General features: G+C 44.6%; 1 protein-coding gene across 1 annotated transcript in view; it reads right to left on the reverse strand.

Annotated features, from left to right (window-relative positions):
- The window catches only part of LOC106610613 (serine/threonine-protein kinase WNK4), a 129,207-nt gene that overhangs the window by 9,338 nt on the left and 99,418 nt on the right, over positions 1-20,451 (reverse strand). Inside the window, 5 exon segments of the mRNA XM_045697380.1 lie at positions 191-287; positions 642-1,729; positions 4,554-4,697; positions 4,893-4,947; positions 17,045-17,218. Coding sequence (XP_045553336.1) covers positions 191-287; positions 642-1,729; positions 4,554-4,697; positions 4,893-4,947; positions 17,045-17,218 — 1,558 coding nt within the window.

A 20,451-nucleotide genomic window follows, 5' to 3' on the forward strand; every position in this document is an offset into this window, starting at 1 on the left:
TGTGTGTGTGTGTGTGTGTGTGTGTGTGTGTGTGTCTGGAATGTTTACTCTGCATTTGTTTAGTGTGCTAACAAGGTCTGCCAGCGTCCTCCCCGACCCGTCTCCTACCATCAACAGATCAACAGTAAGCTTAGGTAAGGGCCAGTACAGTAGAATACAGCTAGAGTAGAGGTAGCGAGGGGAATTCTACCTGTGTAACTGGGAGAAACTCTGGGCTTGGGAGCACTGGCATTCATCTCAGGCACCATTGGTCTGGACATTGGTGTGGTTGAGGTGAACAATGATAACTTGGGAAAAGAGGAAGGAAACATGTAATCAACATACAACATACATATCCCCCCATACATTAGGTATTTCTCTTTATCATTTTCTTAATCAAATCAAATTTTATTTGTCACATGCGCCGAATACAGCAGGTCAACCTTACAGTGAAGTGCTTACTTACAAGCCCTTAACCAACAATGCAATTTTACCTAAAAAAATAATAATAATAAAAGCAACAAATAACAATGTTGATTCCTTTTTTCCAGTAGGCTTTTGCAAAATAATTTCAGCTATGTTTCAGTGACCAAAAATATTCAGCAAGAATGACATTACTTGTCACGGTCAGACAGTCATGTAAGGTCTAGTTGGTAACTTACTGTGCTCTCTGGGCTGTCTGGGGCCGAGGGGGACAGGTCAGACCCCGACGCAGAGCTGGACACATCAGACTGGTCCTGAGGAACCATGTAGAATCCCTGGGAACTATTCTGTAAATGGCTTAGGCGTTTGGAAGACACAGTTTGCGGTGACATCCCCTGTGGGTTCCTTGGAGGGGTGTTGTAGCCCATCATAGAGGGAGATATGTGGTTATGCTGCCAGCTGGGGTGTCTGTTTTGAGAGTACACAGACCCAGACCCATCCCTCTGCATCTGTGTTGGAGTGTCTGCGCCCTGGTAGACACTGTGCTGTTTTCCTTCACCTTGAGGGTAGGGGACCTCCACTGGAGCTGTCTGATAGTGGGGGGAGTAGATGGACGGGTAGCCCGACTGGGGGTGGGTTAGCTGGGGGTGGAAGCCTGCTATGGAGGGCATCCCTTGGTTGGCCAGGGTATTGGCAGGGATGAAGGAGTGGGCCATGCTCATCGCCATAGAGATCACATTGGCCAGGGAGAAGAGGGGCTGTGTGTGGGAAGGCCACATGTCGGAGTGCTGGGGTTGAGCAGAGGGAGACAGAGGGTTCCCCTCCCCGCTGTACTCTGAGGGGCTCGGGGCATCAGAGTGGGGGCCCCCGGAGAAGGCTGGGGAGTAAACGGAGGGGAACATGGGGTTGCTGGCAACCCGTGTGAGGGGAGAATGGGCTGGTTTTGGGGAGCCGGGGTTCACTGGGTAAGGGAAAGGGAAGTGTGTGTGGCTCATGAAGGGGGGCATGTGGTAGTGCTGCTTGGGATGGGGGTGCTGCTGCTTGGGATGGGGATGCTCTGGGGAGAACATGGAGGCTGGGTGGTGCTGCTGGGGGTGGGGGTGCTCTGGGGAGAACATGGAGGCTGGGTGGTGCTGCTGGGGGTGGGGGTGCTGCTGCTGGGGTTGGGGGTGCTCTGGGGAGAACATGGAGGCTGGGTGGTGCGCTGGGGGCTTGGGGGACATGGAGGCTGGGTGGTGCTGCTGGGGGTGGGGGTGCTGCTGCTGGGGATGAGGGTGCTCTGGGGAGAACATGGAGGCTAGGTGGTGCTGCTGGTAGTGAGGAGAACCTGGAAGATAGAAACAAAACAGAACAGTTTATGTTACCGTAATTTCCAGACTATAAACCGCTACTTTTTTCCCACGCTTTGAACCTCGCGGCTTAAACAATGACGCAGCTAATATATGGATTTTTCCCGCTTTAAAAAAAAAAAGAAAAAAAAAACACATTCTGTGACGTGCTCAGTTTTTTGGCGGCATGAAGCTTTCATTAGACCAATGAAATTGCCGATCGGGTTAAGGTCAAACAACTTTTTTGTTTACTGTTTAAATCGAGCGCGCTCAAACTTCCCATCATTATGATTACGGTAGTCATTTTGTCACCCTCATCTCGGCAAAGACACGGAGAAATGCATATGATGCAGCTTTCAAGTTGAAGGCGATTGATCTGGCTGTTGGAAAAGGAAATAGAGCTGCTGCACGCGACCTTGGTCTGGAGCAATGACTTTCTTGGTAGGCTACTGTTTACTGCCGTGTTTCGTTAAAGCCTATTTATTTTTGTTACAAGCCGTGTTTCGTTAAAGCCTATTTATTTTTGTTACAAGCCGTGTTTCGTTAAAGCCTGTAAAGTTCATTTGTTTCAATGTACCGGTAGGCACATGCGGCTTATAGACATGTGCGGCTTATTTATGTTCAAAATATATATATTTTTTTAATTCAGTGGGTATATTCAGGTGCGCTCAATAGTCCGGATATTACGGTAGTTATTATCAAATTGAAGTAACTTTTCTTTACTGAGAGGGAACTTCATGTGTGGTGACAGATTGGTAGACACAAAACAACACAACATTACCTAACTCAGAAATACCACTTATGTAAAAAGAACTCCTTACAAAACCTCAATGTGTTCTTTACAGTGTCCTCATACAAACTGTTATGCCAACGTCTAGAGAACCCCTTAGGTTGTAAAAGAGTGGGAAACGGACTTATCAAACAGAGACTAGTGAATTATATTATTCTTGCTCCATCTCACTCTCCTCAGATTTTGGATTGTTCCTTCTACCCCACTGCCAAGTGACATCAGGCATTTAGAACATAAATCCCTCATGTGCGATGGTTTCCATGGCGAATGGCAGGGTTTTGTCTTAACAAAATCACAGTTTAAGAGAGAGCTTTGATGAGATTGTCATTGCATAACAGGCGCTGATAGCCAGAGTGGTTGGGACATGTGCAGTTATGTATGCATCCCAAATGGCACCCAAAAGTAGTGCCTTGGTCAAAAGTAGTGTATAATGTAGGGAATAGGATCCCATTTGGGACGCAGGCAGGGATTTATTTTGGATTAGACATTTAATGGAGCAAAGAAAGACTAGTTTTGACATTTTATGAAAGTCTGAAATTGAAAACATCCCACTGGGCACAGGGATTAGTGTGGATGCCATTACACTACCCCATCCATTGATTTTAAATTGTATTCAACAATGGCTCTACAGTTATGAACCAACAGGCCTCCTGTCACTGAGGTAAACCAGCCACTAACATATCAGTCACTGAGGTAATCCAGCCATTAACACGCCAGTCATTTAGGTAATCCACCCACTAACACACCAGTCATTGAGATAATCCAGCCACTAACACGCCAGTCACTGAGGTAATCCAGCCACTAACACGCCAGTCACTGAGGTAATCCAGCCACTAACACGCCAGTCACTGAGGTAATCCAGCCATTAACACGCCAGTCACTGAGGTTATCCAGCCACTCACACACCAGTTACTGAGGTAATCCAGCCACTAACACGTCAGTCACTGAGGTAATCCAGCCACTAACATGTCAGTCACTGAGGTAATCCAGCCACTAACACGCAAGTCACTGAGGTAATCCACCCACTAACATACCAGTCACTGAGGTAATCCAGCCACTAACATGCCAGTCACTGAGGTAATCCACCCACTAACATGCCAGTCACTGAGGTAATCCAGCCACTAACACGCCAGTCACTGAGGTAATCCACCCACTAACATACCAGTCACTGAGGTAATCCAGCCACTAACATGTCAGTCACTGAGGTAATCCAGCCACTAACATGTCAGTCACTGAGGTAATCCAGCCACTAACATGTAAATTCAGATAGAAATATAGTTTGGGCAACACTCAGTTCCAGCAGGCATTGTGAAGCCAGACTGTGCTGTGGCTGTGTCCAGCAGAGAACAGAGAGACAACAGGGGAAGGAGGAAGGGGGGATATACTTCAGATGGCCTCCAAGTCTTGTGGGGTGGAAGGGGACATTGTGTGTTCTTTAATTGACTTTAAATGCTTCCATCTCCTCCAGTGGAGGGGGGGAGCTTTCTTGGAAAGAGGGGGAGTGGGATTGTTTGTGTGCGTGTGTCTGTATGTGTATGCGTACGTTTCTGTGTGCGTGTGCTAGAAAACAGAAAACAGGCTGGGAAAGCTTATGCTTCACAGTGACTGCATTCACCTCTCGAAAAGAGGCAACAAGCTTCCTTCAGATGAGGTAATTACCAAAGAGGCCCTGGGGCAAGGCTGGCACGGCACCACTGAGGCACAAAACCGGGCTTTGAGGTGTAGGGAAAGTTAGTCGGGACCATTCAAATGTCCTGACAATACTAAGAACGTGGTCTGAGGAGGGAGGGGTTTTACGACAGTGTCGGGACCGGTTTGTGTTCCACTGCCAAGATGAGGATGCATCCCAAATGGCACGCTATTCCTTTAATAGTGCACTACTTTAGACCAGGCTTTGGTCGTGCCCTATAGGTCATAGGGTGTCATTTAGTCTGCAACAGTCCTCTCTCTGTGGTGAACAGTAAACAATGCTAAGTCTCTTCACATGGGCCTGTGGGGAGGAGGAGGAGAGGTAGGCTGTTACAGTACAGTACCTGGGGCGTTGTGGAAAGACTGGGAGCGTAATAGAGGTCTCCATGCAGGTAAAGTCACGTCTGCTGGGCTGAAGAAGTCTCCTCCATCAGTGGGACCCAAGGGAGAACCATGCACGCCTACACTGGGGTCAGCCATGCTGAAGTCTGGGAGAACAGACAGATACAGACAGTCAAGTCAGTCTCAGTCATTGAGATGGACATGCACAGTGGCAAGAAAATGCATGTATATTTACCATACAAACCCTAGTGAACATACAGTAGGTGTAGGGAGGTTGAATATGAATAGAGACCAAGCAGCACAAGATGATACTGAGAAGAACTGAGGTTTCGTTTTCTTACCTGGTAGAGAGAAGGCAGAGTGTGTCCACTCCACAATGTGACTGTGAAGATTAGGCTGGGAGAGAGGACACAGATATACACAGTGAGTTAGAGATTGTCTGGTAATTTTTTAATACTTTTTAGCCAGTAGTTCTGAAATTAGCGCTCACGTGCCAAAAGTGGTCCCTGAAAGTTGCGTACTACATCACATATGAGCAGATATGTGCACCACATCATTTCTCTCTCTCTCACTCTCCTGTGTGTGCATCTTGCTAGGTGTCACTCAAATGGACAGGGGCTGAAGCTCATTGGCTAGAACTTACATTGCTAGGGGGCTGGCCCAAGTAGGGGAAAATGTAACAAAAATGGCGCAGCACAGCTTTCAATCTAATTGAGGTAAAACAGTAATTCTGCTCATAGATTATGCATGTATGAACTACACATTGACACATCCAGCCCAAAGCGAGAGGTTTAAAAAATACTTAGTAGTCGCCAAAGTTCCAGAACATTTCATTAATAAACATAAACATAGGACATAAACCCAATGGGTTTGTTGTGAGAAGTCAGTTGCATTAAGGCAGGGTCATTATAATGATGAGGACCATTTGAATAACGACCCATTAAGACAATCATTAACAACTATGTGGTGTTCCCATTACTTCGCTTTGGTCTAAATCTTTTAACCACCATAATATGTACTAATAACTAACTTTAACCCGTCCTAATTAGGAAACAAACTAACAGTTCCACTAACGGTCCGTATGTAGCCAAACGTAGCTGCTGCTCATGTTGGTATCTGTACTGATGGCGCAAAAGCCATGACAGGGAGACATAGTGGAGTGGTAACGCGCGTGCAAGCAGTTGCTTGCCATTTGGGTACAGTGCAGCATCCACCGAGAGGCTCTTGCTGCCAAGGGAATGCCTGACAGCTTGAAAGACATTTTGGACACTACAGTGAAAATGGTTAACTTTGTTAAAGCAAGGCCCCTGAACTCTCGTGTATTTTCTGCACTATGCAATGATATGGGCAGCGACCATGTAACGCTTTTACAACATACAGAAGTGCGCTGGTTATCAAGGGGCAAAGTATTGGCAGATTTTTTTTAATTTGAGAGACAAGCTTAAAGTTTTCTTTACTGACCATAATTTTCACTTGTCTGACCGCTTGCATGATGACGAGTTTCTCACACAACTGGCCTATCTGGGTGATGTTTTTTCTCGCCTGAATGATCTGAATCTAGCATTAAAGGGACTCTCCGCAACTATATTCAAAGTGAGGGACAAAATTGAGGCTATGATTAAGAAGTTGGAGCTCTTCTCTGTCTGCATTAACAAGGAAAAGACACAGGTCTTTCCATCATTGTATGATTTTTTTGTGTCTAAATGAACTCAAGCTTACGGACAATGTCAAATGTGATATAGCGAAGCACCTGAGTGAGTTGGGTGTGCAATTACACAGGTACTTTCCCAAAATTGATGACACAAACAACTGGATTCGTTATCCCTTTCATGCCCTGCCTCCAGTCCACTTACCAATATCTGAACAAGAGAGCCTCATCGAAATTGCAACAAGCGGTTCTGTGAAAATTCAATTTAATCAGAAGCCACTGACAGATTTCTGGATTGGGCTGCCCTCAGAGTATCCTGCCTTGGCAAATCGCACTGTGAAGACACTGATGCCCTTTGCAACCACATACCTATGTGAGAGTGGATTCTCGGCCCTCACTAGCATGAAAACTAAATACAGGCACAGACTGTGTGGAAAATGATTTAAGACTGAGACTCTCTCCAATACAATCCAACATTGCAGAGTTATGTGCATCCTTTCAAGCACACCCTTCCCATTAAAATAGCCTCCAACACTCTACTCAGCAAACTGGATGTAGTCTATCACAGTGCCATCCGTTTTGTCACCAAAACCCCATATACTACCCACCACTGCGACCTGTATGCTCTCGTTGGCTGGCCCTCGCTACATATTCGTCGCCAAACCCAATGGCTCCAGGTCATCTATAAGTCTTTGCTAGGTAAAGCCCCGCCTTATCTCAGCTCACTGGTCACCATAGCGACACCCACCCGTAGCACGCGCTCCAGCAGGTATATTTCACTGGTCATCCCTAAAGCCAACACCCCCTTTGGCTACCTTTCCTTCCAGTTCTCTGCTGCCAATGACTGGAACGAATTGCAAAAATCACTGAAGCTGGAGACTTATATCTCCCTCTCTAACTTTAAGCATCAGCTGTCAGATCAGCTTACCGATCACTGTACCTGTACATAGCCCATCTGTAAATAGCCCACCCAACTACCTCATCCCCATATTGTTATTTATCTTCTTGCTCTTTTGCACCCTAGTATCTCTACTTGCACATCATCATCTCTATCACCCCAGTGTTAATGCTAAATTGTAATTCGCCTCCATGGCCTATTTATTTCCTTACCTCCCTAATCTTCTACATTTGCACACACTGTACATATATTTTTCTATTGTGTTGACTGTACGTTTGTTTAAGTGTAACTCTGTGTTGTTGTTTTTGTCGCACTGCTTTGCTTTATCTTGGCCAGGTCGCAGTTGCAAATGAGAACTTGATCTCAACTGGCCCACCTGGTTAAACAAAGGTAAAATAATTTTTTTTTTTTTTATTAACCTGTGGTGAGTTATTTACAATTTTCGATGAACAAATAAGGTTTTATATGTAAGATTGTTAAATAAAGAACAAAATGATTGATTATTATTATATAATTATTTGTGCCCTGGTCCTATAAGAGCTCTTTGTCATTTCCCACGAGCCGGGTTGTGACAAACTCACACTCATTCTTATGTTTAATAAATGTATCTTATAGTGTGTGTGTGTGGCAGGCTAACAATATTTGAGAGTTTGCTGATTCTGGTGCTAGAGGGGGTACGCAGCTGGAGGTTGAATGTTTGAAGGGGTACGGGACTCTAAAAAGTTTGGGAACCACTGGTCTAGTCACAGATTTGTCTTATTTCCTTGAATTATTAGACTGTAATGAGAACAGACATACATGTCCAGGGGTCCACTCCTATCCCGTCTTCCATGAGGAGTTTTATATCAACAAATAACTTCAGAACCAATCTGAGATGCTTTTAAGAATAGAAGCGGATATGCCCCTAACCGTAATCCACAACCAGGACAGAGATCATTTGCATCCCAAATGGCACCTTATTCCTTTTATAGTGCATTACTTTTGACCATGCCCCTACTTTTGACCAAGCCCCTATGTTCTGGTCAAAAGTAGTGGACTGTGTGGGGAAAAGGGTGCAATTTGGGATGCACAAATATTGTTGTGGTTACACTCTCTCAGACAGAACTCATTTTCTAGTGTCACGCCCTGGACATAGAGAGGTTTTTTATTCTCTGTTTTGGGTAGGCCAGGGTGTAACTAGGGTGGGCATTCTATGTTCCTTTTTCTATGTCCTTTATTTTCTATGTTTTGGCCGGGTATGGTTCTCAATCAGGGACAGCTGTCTATCGTTGTCTCTGATTGCGAACCATACTTAGGTAGCCCTTTTCCCTCCTTGTGTTGTGGGAAGTTGACTTTGTTTATGGCACATAGCCTTTAGCTTCACGGTTTGTTGGGTAGTGTTTATTGTTTTGTTCGGCGTCTTTTCTAATAAAAATAATATGTACGCTCACCACGCTGCACCTTGGTCCTCTCCTTTCAACCGAAGTGACATCTAGGGTTTTTAAGGGGAAGAGTTGGGGGGGTTTGTATTTATTATGGAAGAGCAGCAGCTACTCTTCCTGGGGTCCAGAATAATTAAAGCAGTTATACAATGAATACATTTTTTATAACTAGCCCCTACTCTACTACCACATATCTACAACACAAAATATATGTGTATGTGTGTGTATAGTGTGTATGTTGTAGTGTGTGTGTGTGTATGCATTTGTCGGTTCCTATGTTTGTGTTGCTTGACAGTCCACACAGTTCCATAATGTGCATTTGTATCTGTTTTTTAAATCTAATTTTACTGCTTGCATGAGTTACTTGATGTGGAATAGAGTTCCATGTAGTCGTGGTTCTATGTAGTACTGTGTGCCTCCCATAGTCTGTTCTGGACTTGGGGATTGTGAAGAGACCTCTGTTGGCATGTCTTATGGGATATGAGTGGGTGTTCGAACTGTGTGCCAGTTGTTCAAACAGACAGATCAGTGCATTCAACATGTCAATACCTCTCAAAAATACAAGTAGTGATGAAGTCGATCTCTCCTCCATTTTGAGCCAGGAGAGATTGACATGCATATTAAAAATGTTAGCTCTCTGTGTACATCCAAGTGCCAGCCGTGCTGCCCTGTTCTGAGCCAAATGCAATTTTCCTAAATCCCTCTTGGTGGCACTTGACCACACGACTGAACAGTATTCCAGGTGGGACAAAACTAGGGCCTGTAGGACCTGCCTTGTTGATAGTGCTGTTAAGAAGGTAGAGCATCGCTTTATTATGGACAGATGTCTCCCCATTTTAGCTACTGTTGTATCAATATGTTTTGACCATGAAAGTTTACAATCCAGGGTTACTCCAAGCACATTAGTCATCTCAACATGCTCAATTTCCACATTGTTCATTACAATATTTAGTTGAGGTTTTAGTGAATGATTTCTCCCAAATACAGTGCTTTTAGTTTTTTCAATATTTAGGACTAACTTATTCCTTGCCACCAATTCTGAAACTAACTGCAGCTCTTTGTTAAGTGTTGCAGTCATTTCAGTCGCTGTAGTAGCTGACGTGTATAGTGTTGAGTCATCCACATACATAGACACACTGGCTTTACTCAAAGCCAGTGGCATGTCATTAGTAAAAAATAATAGAAGTAAGGGGCCTAGAACAGTGCCCTGGCGAATTCCTGATTCTACCCGGATTTTGTTGGAGAGGCTTCCGTTAAAGAACACCCTCTGTGTTCTGTTAGACAGGTAACTCATTATCCACAATATAGCAGGCGGTGTCAAGCCATAACACATACATTTTTCCAGCAGCATACTGATCGATAATGTCAAAAGCCACACTGAAGTCTAACAAAACAGCCCCCACAATCTTTTTATCATCAATTTCTCTCAGCCAATCATCAGTAATTTGTGTAAGTGCTGTGCTTCTTGAATGTCCTTCCCTATAAGCGTGCTGAAAGTCTGTTGTCAATTTGTTTACTGTAAAGCATTGTACAATCTTTTCAAAAAGTTTACTACGGGTTAGTAACAGACTGATTGGTCGGCTAGTTGAGCCAGTAAAGGGGGCTTTACTATTTTTAGATAGCGGAATTACTTTTGCTTCCCTCCAGGCCTGTAACGGTCGTCGTGAACACAGGACCAAAACGCAGCAGGAATATGAATGCTCATCTTTTTAATATTAAGAAAAGTGAACACTTACAAAATAAACAAAACAACGACTACACAGTTCCATAAGGCAAAGTAGCTATACAGAAAACATCTACCCACAAAACCCAAAGGAAAAACAGGCTGCCTAAGTATGACTCCCAATCAGCAACAACGATATACAGCTGTTCCTGATTGAGAGCCATACCCGGCCGAAACAAAGAAATCCCAAACATAGAAACATGGACATAGAATGCCCACCCAAATCACACCCTGACCAAACCTAAATAGAGACATAAAAAGGCTCTCTCAGGTCAGGGCGTGACAAGGCCTGAGGGCACACACTTTCTAGTAAGCTTAAATTGAAGATATGGCAAATAGGAGTGGCAATATCGTCCGCTATTATCCTCAGTAATTTTCCATCCAAGTTGTCAGACCCCGGTGGCTTGTCATCGTTGGTAGACAACAATACTTTTTTCACCTTTTCCACACTCTACGTAATTCAAAATGAACGCTTGTCTTTCATAATTTGATCAGATACACTTGGATGTGTAGTGTTAGTGTTTGTTGCTGGCATGTCATGCCTAAGTTTGCTAATCTTGCCAATGAAAAAAATCATTCAAGTAGTTGGTAATATTAGTGGATTATGTGATGAATGAGCCATCTGATTCAATGAATGATGGAGCTGAGTTTGCCTTTTTGCCGAACATTTCATTTAAGGGGCTCCAAAGCATTTTACTATCATTCTTTATGTCCTTTATCTTTGTTTCATAGTGTAGTTTCTTCTTTTTAATTCAGTTTAGTCATTTGATTTCTCAATTTGCAGTACGTTTGCCAATCGGTTGTGCAGCCAGATTTATATGCCATTCCTTTTGCCTTATCCCTCTCAAACATAATACTGTTTTTACAGTCGTTTTCTTAATGGATGCCTGCTTATTATTAACTGGGATAAGCAATTTCATGAATGTGTCAAGTGCAGCGTCTGGTTGCTCCTCATTACACACCACGGACCAACAAATATGTTTTACATCAACAACATAGGAATCACTATAAAACGCACACACAACATTAGGCCTAAAGCTTGGAACTTTGGTTTTCCTAGATATGGCTACTATATTGTGATCACTACATCCAATGGATTTGGATACTGCTTTAAAGCAAGTTTCTGCAGCATTAGTAAAGATGTGATCAATATATGTTGTTGATTTCATTCCTGTGCTGTTTGGAACTACCCTGGCTGATAACCTGAACCAGGTTTGAAGCTTTCTCTTGACTGGGCAGCCTGATGAAAGCCAGTCAATATTTAAATCACCCAGAAAATATACCTCTGTTGATATCACATACATTATCAAGAATTTCACACGTTATCCAGATACTGGCTGTTAGCACTTGGTCTACAGCTGCTTCCCACCATAATGGGCTTTAAGTGAAGCAGATAAATCTGTAACCATATTACTTCAACAGTTTTTAACATGAGATCCTCTCTAAGCTTTACAGGAATGTCGTTCTGAATATAAATGGCAACACCTCCAACGTTGGCATTTCTGTCTTTTCGGTAGATGTTATAACCATGTATTGCTAGCACTGTATCATTAAAGGTATTATCTAAGTGAGTTTCAAAAATTGTCAGAATATGAATGTCATCTGTTATTGACTTCATGGACCTTGTTTCTTAAGCTACATATGTTAACCTGGGCTATTTTTAGAACTTTTCTGGGATGCTTGATTGTTTTCATTGCTTTACTGGGAAGCTTAGCAGAGGTAGACATGCCATGTAATTGATGTTAGTGCAGGGTGAACTGCACACAGTGGACTTCCTACTAGGGCACACCGCCTCAATGCTAACAGTACAACTCTGGTTCATAGGCACATGATTACTGCATAAAATAGCTGTGGGATCAGCAGAGGCATTCGGGGCAGTAAGAGGGACATAAATGAGGTTACTTACATTGTGTCTTCCAACGCCCCTGAGATAATGTACATTTTCTGAAGCATATGACAACTCAGCAACACAATGGTAGGGATTAACACCCACAGAGCTGTAATAGTCTTGTAGCCAGTTATAGAGGGCTAAAAGTCTGCTGAATCATTCAATGCCACGATTTAGGGAGGGCAGGGGGACAGATATATTGTGGGGCATTTGTTAGGGGTCAAGTAGTGACACAATCAGTTCTTTAAAATCCATCTTCAGCTGTTCTGAGCTGCCCTTCATAATGTCATTGAATCCCACATGAACTATAATAGACTCAATTTCCTGATGCTGGTTAAAGTGTTTGGGAGCAGCTTATTGATGTCCTGTACCCATGCTGAGACATTTGTCACCATTGAACTGCCCAATACAACAGCCAGAGAAGGGAATGGAGAAATCCGGCCATTCTTACCCCTAACACAATTCGTTGAATCTTTCACGGGCCCAGGAGATGCAGGATAGCACACGCCCACTGTTCACATTGATAGGTCCAGACATCCCACTGCAAGCAGTGCCCCGTCAGATCCATCGAGGGAAAAGGAGCCGAACTCGACAACGAAGCTGCTGCTGGAGTCAACATAATGGAGTCAGCACCATCGTCGCAGACACAGGCAATCCCAGTGATGAGGGCGCAGGTAGATCAGGCACCAATGCAGCGAAGCTATTCCATGTCAATCTGCTATGAACCTCTCGCAGTTACTCCCATCCATTAAGCATCATGCCGCTGCCTTCGGTTTCCAACGAATTGTGACATGGAACCAGCTCTTTTTGGAACATTCTTCTTGGTGTTCTCCGTCTACTTCATTACAGGATGGAGGAGAAGAAGCAGAAAGAGATGACTTCCTTCGCAGGCATGTTCCAGGAAGCACCTGCCATTCAGATAGGGACAGACGACAAGGCGGGGAAACATCCATCAGACCCAAGCGGTGTCCAGCCATAGGAGTTGAGAACAAGAAAGTTACAGTTTGTGTTTTCCCTATAAGTTTGCGCAGAATTTAGATTTGTTTGCTAAGCATAGCCAAGTCATTCCTGTAATCCTCCGCTAGCAAACAATTGCTGCATTGGAACTCCGGATTGTCAATATTGTCGCGGACAAGAGCGCAAATAAACACAGCTCTACAGAGCTGGAAACATTCATTAGCTACTTCAGGCGAAGCGGGTTCCATTGCAAGCTAGCTAGCTAGCTGGCTAGTTGATTGCAGGTGTTGACACAGGTGTCTGAGTTTGTGAGCTGAGTTGGTGTCCCCTGACAGCAGCATGCCTGTAACTCCACCACGGTGTTATAAATTCCTCAATATGTAACGTTAACCTTGATTTTTATCCGACTGAGCGTCCAGCTACGAATGTCATCTCTCGCCACAGACAGGTTTAGTAACACCACAGCAAAAGCAGGCAGTGACGTCTGACGCCTCCCGGGGGGACACAAATAGTCCAAATAGCCTAGAAATGTATAAGGCTATATGGGATCTCAGTTAGAGATGTGGTCGGGTCAGCAGCCTGTTTTCAATCAGGTCCTGATCCGGAGCCAGGAAGAAGAGATTTCCAGGACTGCGTGAGGTAATTATGTACCCAGGGGGTAATATGTGTAGGAGAAGGAGTTACCGGTCCTCCCGACCCACATGAAACAACACATTGTTCTCCACTATGGACATCCTAGATCTGTTTACTGGAAGGCACAGCACAGCAGACATGTTGTTCTCTGGAGATAGGAACATGTCCTGGAATTACAGAGTATTCTCTCCTGGCTGCCATTATCTAGGTACATGTACATCTGAAATGGCTACCTATTCCCTATATAGTGCACTACTTTTGACCAGAGCCCTAAACCCAAAGGCAGTGCACTATAAAGGGAATAGGGTGCCATGTGGGATGGAGACCCTTTCTCAGTGAACCACTCTGAACATAAATAATGGTCTAGTTATATTATTAGAGCTGGAATGTAATGTACACAGGAGGGTGGAGAGGAAAGAGGGAGGCCTGTTGGTGCTTCCACTAATGACATCATAGGATTTATATGAAGGTTCAAGAGATTTTTAGTACCACCATGTCCTGATTACAGTGTTACTCATATTGCTTTCTCCATAACCCCTAAACCCAGGAATCATTTTAACTATTAACTAATGCGTTTGAGCCAATCACTTGTGTTGTGACAAGGTAGGGTGGTATACAGGAGATAGCTCTATTTGGTAAAAGACCAAGTCCATATTATGGCAAGAACAGCTCAAATAAGCAAAGCGAAACGACAGTCCATCATTACTTGAAGACATGAAGGTCAGTCAATCTGGAACATTTCAAGAACGTTGAACATTCCTTCAAGTTCAGTTGCAAAAACCATCAAGCGCTATGATGAAACTGTCTCTCATGAGGACCGCCACAGGAATGGAAGACCAAGCGTTACCTCTGCTGCAGAGGATAAGTTCATTAGAGTCACCAGCCTCAGAAATTACGGTCGAAATAAATGCTTCACAGAGTTCAAGTAACAGACACATCAACATCAACTGTTCAGAGGAGACTGTGTGAATTAGGCCTTCATGGTCAAATTGCTGCAAAGAAACCACTACTAAAGGACACCAATAATAACAAGAGACTTGCTTGGGCCAAGAAACACGAGCAATGGACATTAGACCAGTGGAAATTTGTCCTTTGGTCTGAAGTCCAAATTGGAGATATTTGGTTCCAACAGCTGTGTCTTTGTGAGATGTGGTGTGGGTGAAGGAATGATCTCAGCATGTGTATTTCCCACCGTAAAACATGGAGGAGGAGGAGGTTTTATGGTGTGGGGGTGCTTTGCTGGTGACACTGTCTGTGATTTATTTAGAATTCAAGGCATACTTAACCAGCATGGCTACCACAGCATTCTGCAGCGATACACCATCCTATCTGATCTGGGCTTAGTGGGACTATCAATTGTTTTTCAACAGGACAATGACCCAACACACCTCCAGGATGTGTAAAGGCTATTTGACCAAGAAGGAGAGTAATGGAGTGCTACATCAGATGACCCGGCCTCCACAATCCCCCTACCTCAACCAAATTGAGATGGTTTGGGATGAGTCGGACCACAGAGTAAAGGAAAAGCAGCCAACAAGTGCTCAGCATATGTGGGAACTCCTTCAAGACTGTTGGAAAAGCATTCCAGGTCAAGCAGGTTGAGAGAATGCCAAGAGTGTGCAAAGCTGTCATCAAGGCAAAGGGTGGCTATTTGAAGAATCTCAAATATAAAATATATTTTGATTTGTTTAACACATTGTTGTCTTTGGTTTAGGTGATTTTTGTATTTATTTAACTTTTATTTAACTAGGCAATTCAATGACGGCCTACCAAAAGGCAAAAGGCCTCCTGCGGGGACGGGAGCGGGGAATAAAAATTAAATAAAAATAAAAGGACAAAACACACTCCGGCTCTGACGCTCGTCGGATGTGGCAGGGCTTGAAAACTATTACGGAGGGAAACCCAGATGAGAGCTGCCCAGTGACGCGAGCCTACCAGACAAGCTTTTACGCTCGCTTCGGGGCAAGCAACACTGAAGCATGCACGAGAGCACCAGCTGTTCTGGATGACTGTGTGATAACGCTCTCGGTAGCCGATGTGAACAAAACCTTTAAACAGGTCAACATTCACAAAGCCGCTGGGCCAGACGGACTACCAGGATGTGTACTCAAAGCATACACGGACCAACTGTCAAGTGTCTTCACTGACATTTTCAACCTCTCCCTAATCGAGTCTGTAATACCAACATGTTTCAAGCAGACCACCATAGTCCCTGGTCCCAAGGAAGCGAAGGTAACCTGCCTAAATGATTACCGCCCCGTGGCACTCAGATCGGTAGCCATGAAGTGCTTTGAAAGGCTGGTCATGGCTCACATCAACAGCATCCTCCTGGACACTCTAGACCCACTCCAATTCGCATACTGCCCCAACAGATCCATAGATGAAGCAATCTCAATCGCACTCCACACTGCCCTTTCTCACCTGGACAAAAGGAACACCTATCTGAGAATGCTGCTCATTGACAACAGCTCAGCGTTCAACACCATAGTGCCCACGAAGCTCATCACTATGCAAAGAACTCTGGGACTAAACACCTCCCTCTGCAACTGGCTTCCGACTTCCTGACGGGCTGCCCCCAGGTGGTAAGAGTAGGCAACAACACGTCTGCCACGCTGATCCTTAACACTGGGGCCCCTCAGGGGTGTGTACTTAGTCCCCTCCTGTACTCCCTGTTCACCCACGACTGCGTGTCCAAGCACGACTCCAACACTATAATTACGTTTGCTGATGACACAACAGTGGTAGGCCTGATCCCCGACGATGATGAGATGGCTTATAGGGAGGAGGTCAGAAAACTGGCAGTGGTGCCAGGACAACAACCTCTCCCTCAATGTGAGTGAGCAAGACGAAGGAGCTGATCGTGGACTACAGGAAAAGGCGGGCCGAACAGACCCCCATTCACATCGACGGGGCTGTAGTGGAGTGGGTCAAGAGTTTCAAGTTCCTTGGTGTCCATATCACCAACTAACTATCATGGTCCAAGCATACCAAGACAGTCGTGAAGAGGGCACGACAAAACCTTTTCCCCCTCAGGAGACTGAAAAGATTTGGCATGGGTCCCCAGAACCTCAAAAGGTTCTACAGCTGCACCACCGAGAGCATCCTGACCAGTTTCATCACCGCCTGGTATGGCAACTGCTCGGCATCTGACCGTAAGGCGCTACAGAGGGTAGTGCGAACGGCCCAGTACATCACTGGGGCCAAGCTCCCTGCCATCTAGGACCTATACAATAGGCGTTGTCAGAGGAAAGCCCATAAAATTGTCAGAGACTCCAGTCACCCAGATTATAGACTGTTTTCTGCTGCTACCTGAGCTAGTACTGACCTGTGACGCAGTCAATGAGTTGACCCCGTTGTGGTATTGTGGGCATGGCGCTCCATGGCTGCCGCCCATGTGGACCATGTGCTCCTTCATCAGAGTCTTCGCCCTCTTGATGATGTCACCCATACGGTGGATGAAACCCTCCTTCTCCGATGGCAAGATGAACTCATTGTGTACCTGGAAAATACACACGCCATGAATAAATCAATAACACGTCTGCAGGTTTTTCTGCCTGAATGCCTGTCTGTGTATGTGCACTACTGTTCAAAAGTTTTGGGTCACTTAGAAATGTCCTTGTTTTTGAAAGAAAAGCAAGACAAATAGTCCATTAAAATAACATCAAATTGATCAGAAATACAGTGTAGACATTGTTAATGTTGTAAATGACTGTTGTAGCTGGAAACTGACAATTTTTTTATGGAATATCTACATAGGTGTACAGAGGACCATTAGCAGCAACCATCACTCCTGTGTTCCAATGGCATGTTGTGTTAGCTAATCCAAGTATATCATTTTAAAAGGCTAATTTATCATTAGAAAACTATTTTGCAATTATGTTAGCACAGCTGAATATTCTTGTCCTGATTAAAGAAGCAATAAAACTGGCCTTCTATAGACTAGTTGAGTATCTGGAGCATTCACATTTGTGGGTTCGATTACAGGCTCAAAATGGCCAGAAACAAATAACTTTCTTCTGAAACTCATCAGTCTATTCTTTTTCTGAGAAATGAAGGCTATTCCATGCGAGAAATTGCCAAGAAACTGAAGATCTCGTACAACGCTGTGTACTACTCCCTTCACAGAACAGCGCAAACTGGCGCTAACCAGAATAGATTGAGGAGTGAGAGGCCCCGGTGCACAACTGAGCAAGTGGACAAGTACATTACAGTGTCTAGGTTGAGAAACGGACAACTCACAAGTCCTCAACTGGCAGCTTCATTAAATAGTACCCGCAAAACACCAGTCTCAACGTCAACAGTGGCGACTCCGGGATGTTGGCCTTCTAGGCAGAGTTCCTCTGTCCAGTGTCTGTGTTATTTTGCCCATCTTTTCTTTTTATTGGCCAGTCTGAGATATGGCTTTTTCTTTGCAACTCTGCCTAGAAGGCCAGCATACCGGACTGTTGATGTTGAGTTTTGCGGGTACTATTTAATAAAGCTGCCAGTTGAGGACTCGTGAGGCGTCTGTTTCTCAAACTAGACACTAATGTACTTGTCCTCTTGCTCACTTGTGCACCGGGGCCTCTCACTCCTCTTTCTATTCTGGTTAGAGCCAGTTTGCGATGTTCTGTGAAGGGAGTAGTACACAGCGTTGTACGCGATCTTCAGTTTCTTGGCAATTTCTCGCATGGAATAGCCTTAATTTCTCAGAACAAGAATAGACTGACGAGTTTCAGAAGAAAGCTCTTTGTTTCTAGCCATTTTGAGCCTGTAATCGAACTCACAAATGCTGATGCTCCAGATACTCAACTAGTCTGAAGAAGGCCAGTATTTTTGCTTCTTCAATCAGGACAACAGTTTTCAGCTGTGCTAACATAATTGCAAAATGGTTTTCTAATAATCAATTAGCCTTTTAAAATTATAAACTTGGATTACTTAACACAATGTGCCATTGGAACACAGGAGTGATGGTTGCTGATAACGGGCCTCTGTACGCCTATGTAACAAATCAATTATTATTATTATTATATTAAAACAATTTGCATTGTGAACATTTATGTAAAATTGCAAACAATAACATTAATACTCCCAACAGTTCTAATCTTTTCAACAACAAAAAAATATAACAAAAAAATACAATTAAAATAAATAATTACAATCAAAAATGTGACTGCCAGCAGTACCCCCGTGGACCACCAGTGGTCCGAGGACCACAGGTTGAAAACCACTGGTCTAGAGCAGGATTAAGGCGGTTTGCATTATTCTGTGAATTGTGGTTTGATTGGATGGTTGGTTGTGGTGAATGGGCTGGCTCTCCTGTCAGCATGTCTTAATTCAGCTCTTGTAGTGCTGGTGTACTGCACTAATAACCACAGGGGCTTTTATAAGACCTGACTAACTATGTGCCAAGACTCGACTAAACAAAAGCGCACTGTGTTTCATTCAGAGTTGGAATAAACAGAATAATCAGTCAACACAAAGTTCTAGAATTTACCACCAACAGAAGTAGAAAATACCACTACCTCATCTTGGCTACGTGCTTTGTGTATCCCTACGCCAGAACCGCCCCCCAAGTTCGTAATCATACCTAAATGAGACGTGTGTAAACTAAAATGGCACGGGTGTATACTGCTTATCTGCATGCCTCACATCCCCCTAACTGAGATACATCTATATGACATAGAAACACAGAGAAAAGTGTTTAAACTGGAAGTGGGACGTAGAACTTGTGCTGCTGTTTGAGATAGGGGAAGATAGTAGAATCTGCTATTAAGATAAGCTGGTAGTGCTTCATTTCTCTGGAGGTTATACTACCCTATTGTCACGCCCTGACCTGAGAGAGACGGTTTATTTCTCTATTTTGTTAGGTCAGGGTGTGGGGTGGGCATTCTATGTTTTGTATTTCTTTGTTTTGGGTCGAGTATGGTTCCTAATCAGAGGCAGCTGTCTATCGTTGTCTCTGATTAGGAATCATACTTAGGCAGCCTTTTCTCACCAGTGTTTGTGGGTAGTTGTTTTCTGTTTTGTATTCGTTACCTGACGGAACTGTTGACTTTTCGTTTTGTTTCTAGTGTTTCATTGTTTAATAAATAATCATGAACACGTACCACGCTGCGCTTTGGTCCCCTCTCTACGACAGCCGTTACAGAACTACCCACCACAGCTGGATCAAGCAGCGTGCCCGGGAGGAGATGGATTCCTGGTCTCTGGAGGAGTTGCGAGAGAGGATAGACTGGACTTGGGGGCAAGTATTGGAGAGATACAGAAGCCTGCTGGGGAAGTAGGAGAGGCAGCCCCAAAATGTTTTTTTTTTTGGGGGGGGGCACACGGGTAGATTGGCGGAGTCAGGTTGAGACCTGAGCCAACTCCCCGTGCTTATCGTGGTGAGCATGTGCCTGCTCCTCGCACTCTCCCTCCAGTGCGCCTCCACAGCCCAGTACGTCCTGTGCCTGCTCCTCGCACTCTCCCTCCAGTGCGCCTCCACAGCCCAGTACGTCCTGTGCCTGCTCCACATACCAGGCTGTCAGTACGTCTCCTCAGTCCGGTGAGACCCGTTCCGGCTCCACGTACAAAGCCTCCAGTGATGATCCATGGTCCGAAGCCTCCAGTGATGATCCATGTTCCGAAGCCTCCAGTGATGATCCATGGCACGAAGCCTCCAGTGATGATCCATGGCCCGGAGCCTGTAGGGATGATCCATGGCACGAAGCCTCCAGTGATAATCCATGGCCCGGAGCCTCAAGTGTTAAT

This window comes from Salmo salar, chromosome ssa01 (genome assembly GCF_905237065.1).
Source record: "Salmo salar chromosome ssa01, Ssal_v3.1, whole genome shotgun sequence".
NCBI lineage: Eukaryota > Metazoa > Chordata > Actinopteri > Salmoniformes > Salmonidae > Salmo > Salmo salar.